The sequence below is a fragment of the Cebus imitator genome, unplaced genomic scaffold (genome assembly GCF_001604975.1).
Source record: "Cebus imitator isolate Cc_AM_T3 unplaced genomic scaffold, Cebus_imitator-1.0 Scaffold61, whole genome shotgun sequence".
Lineage (NCBI taxonomy): Eukaryota > Metazoa > Chordata > Mammalia > Primates > Cebidae > Cebus > Cebus imitator.
The window spans coordinates 6734345-6737043 of NW_016107376.1; the positions used below are offsets into that span (position 1 = coordinate 6734345).

At 55.9% G+C, this 2699-nt stretch overlaps 2 protein-coding genes across 3 annotated transcripts in view; both read left to right on the forward strand.

The window, feature by feature from the left end:
• Window positions 1-2578, forward strand: part of PHYH (phytanoyl-CoA 2-hydroxylase) — a 50679-nt gene extending 48101 nt beyond the window's left edge. Inside the window, exon 8 of the mRNA XM_037739027.1 lies at window positions 2543-2578. The gene's annotated coding sequence lies outside the window, so the exon portion shown is untranslated. The remainder of the gene's footprint in view (window positions 1-2542) is intronic.
• Window positions 1-2699, forward strand: part of UCMA (upper zone of growth plate and cartilage matrix associated) — a 64152-nt gene that overhangs the window by 13813 nt on the left and 47640 nt on the right. The window contains exons 3-6 of one of the 2 annotated variants that reach the window (XM_017529853.2): window positions 883-956; window positions 1109-1587; window positions 1975-2022; window positions 2124-2219. In XM_017529853.2, coding sequence (XP_017385342.1) covers window positions 1530-1587; window positions 1975-2022; window positions 2124-2219 — 202 coding nt within the window. In that variant the 5' untranslated portion in view covers window positions 883-956; window positions 1109-1529. Of the gene's footprint in view, window positions 1-882; window positions 957-1108; window positions 1588-1974; window positions 2023-2123; window positions 2220-2699 lie in introns of those variants that run through there. The other variant, XM_037739029.1, reaches the window with a different exon arrangement.

A 2699-nucleotide genomic window follows, 5' to 3' on the forward strand; every position in this document is an offset into this window, starting at 1 on the left:
ATTGACCAGGCTGGTCTACAACTCCTGGCCCCAAGTGATCCACGCACCTCGGCCTCCCAAAGTGCTGAGATTACAGGCATGAGCCACGCGCCCAGCTGAAAGTCTTTCTTTTCTTTCAATAGGTATGGGGGAGGCCTCGCTATGCCCAGGCTTGTCTCCAACTCCTCAAGTGATCCTCCTGCCTTAGCCTCCTAAAGTTCTGGGATTCCAGGCATGAGTCACTTTGCCCAGCCAATAGGAAAGTCTTATAGGAGGGGAGCTTAGCAAAATGTTAAACAGTGCCCAAAGGCTGAGAGCAAAGAGTTCACGATGATGGTGCCTAAGAAAGGACAGTGTCAGGAATGCATCTCCAAAGGGACTATGCTCCGATGGCCACGTCGGTGTTAATGTCATTAGCGTTCCCATTTCTGGAAACGCATTTCCTCCCCTACATGGAATATGATGCCTGTTGTCCTAGAGATGCAGGATTAGCTGTGGAGCTTTTCAGATACCTGCCCTCCTCTTGCTCCACGGTAGAAGGTGATTGACTCTTGGTCTTGCTGTTTTATTTTTTAATTTTTAATTTTTATTTATTTATTTTTTAGATGGAGTCTCGCTCTGTCACCCATGCCGGAGTGCAGTGGCACAATCTTGGCTCCCTGCAACCCCCGCCTCCCGGGTTCAAGTGCCTCAGCCTCCCGAGTATCTGGGATTACAGGTGCCTGCCACCACGCCTGGCTTTTTTTTGTATTTTTAGTAGAGACAGGGTCTCACCACATTGGCCAGGCTGGTTTCAAACTCCTGACCTCAGGTGATTTGCCCACCTTGGCCACCAATGTGCTGGGATTACAGGCATGAGCCACTGAGGGAAAGCGACTGACTCTTGTTCTTGCTGTCTTTAAGGGGCTCTGGGACCCGCCACCCCAGGGGTTTGTGTTCGGCTGGGCAGTGAGCATTTGCTGGGAGCAGTGCATCAGGTAAGTTGTTCTCTGGTCGCTGTTAGCATGGCCCAGACGTGTGTGTCACCCTGATGGGTACTCTGGTCATCATGGGCCCTCCTTGCTTGACATTTGGATCAAAACTCTCCCACTGATCCCCCTCTTTCTACTTGCCCCCACCCATGCTTCAGCCCTGAGGACGGGGCCCTCACATCCCTGGAGCAGGTGCCAGGAGCGCCTTGACACAGCCTTGGTCTCTGGAACCCTGACTGTCAGGATGAGCCTTCCCAGCAGCAGATCCCCGGACACAGACATTGGAAAGGCCACTCCAAGACCGCCCCAGCCAGGGCCCTAACTACAAGCTCTGCTTCTGGAGGCATTTGCCAGGCGCCAAAAACATCTCCAGTGCTCCGTCCAGGAGCAGCCAATGGAGAGGGCAGCCCGGCCCCCTCCTACTCTCCCCCAGCGGCATCCAGCCTCCTGCCTCCTTCTTCCCTCCCTCCCTTCCTCCCTCTTGCCTGGGCCGCCTGCCTCAGAAGTGGGGACCCGGGAGGGTTGCAAGACGCCTGGTCTGCCCTGTGGGTCCTGGACGGAGCCCCCTCTTCTGCAAAGATGACTTGGAGACAGGTCTTCCTGCTGTCTGGCTTCTCCGCCCTGGTGTTCCTGTCTAGTGAGTACGGGAGGGTCAAGGCGGAGGGTGTTAGTTACGTGGCAGGGGAGATTTGCCTTGCACAGGTAAAGCTGCTCAGGTGATGCAGGTAGAAAGGGGTGTGCCTATTGTTAAAGGGTGCGTGTGTGTGTGTGTGTGTGTGTGTGTAAAACACAATATAATACAGGGAGAAAAAACAGTAAAGAAAGAAACAAAACTGAAAGAAACCCCAAGCCAGCCTGCTTGGTGGGTTCCTGGGGAGATTGGCTCGGCAGCTGGTATGTGAGAAACCGAGGCCCCTTGCCAGGGCCTGGTGGGACCCTCAGCCTGGAAAGCAGGAAGGGGGCTCAGCTCAGGGTCTGGGCTCCCCTCTGACGCTGCAGCTCACTCTGTGCCCTTGTCCTGCAGTGCTGCGAGAGGGAACTGCGCAGGCGGCGGGAGAAGAGGCCAGTGAGGGTGAGTGCAGGGCCCACACCCGGGGCGGGGCAGGTGCGGCCGGTGAAGCAGCAGCCCTGGCATCCCCACACCGCTGGTGACAGGCCTCTCCTGGGTTTCAGATGCAAAACAGAAGATTTTCATGCAGGAATCAGATGCCTCGAATTTCCTCAAGAGGCGTGGCAAGCGGTCCCCCAAGTCCCAAGATGAGGTCAATGGTAAGGATGCTGGAGGGACCCCACCCTCACCCCTGCTCCCCCTTTCCCACACTCGGCAGGGCGGTGGGATGCAGCCGGCACCCGCACCGAGGGCTCACCCAGGCCCGTGGGTACCAAAGGGACTGCAGCTCAGAATGAGAAATGACAGCCTATTTCCTGCCTGTAGGTCGTATACTGGATTGTATAGTTTGTCAGGGTAAGGAGGGCCCACCTCTGCAAAGATGACATGGAGACAGGGCCTCCTGTCCTGCTTCTTGGCCATGATGCCACATTAAATGCACCTACTAGGGATAAGATGCATTCAACCTCAGAAAGGCGTAGGGTGGCCGGGCGCGGTGGCTCACGCCTGTAATCCCAGCACTTTGGGTGGCCGAGGCGGGTGGATCACGAGGTCAAGAGATCGAGACCATCCTGGTCAACATAGTGAAACCCTGTCTCTACTAAAAATACAAAAAATCAGCTGGGCATGGTGGCGCGTGC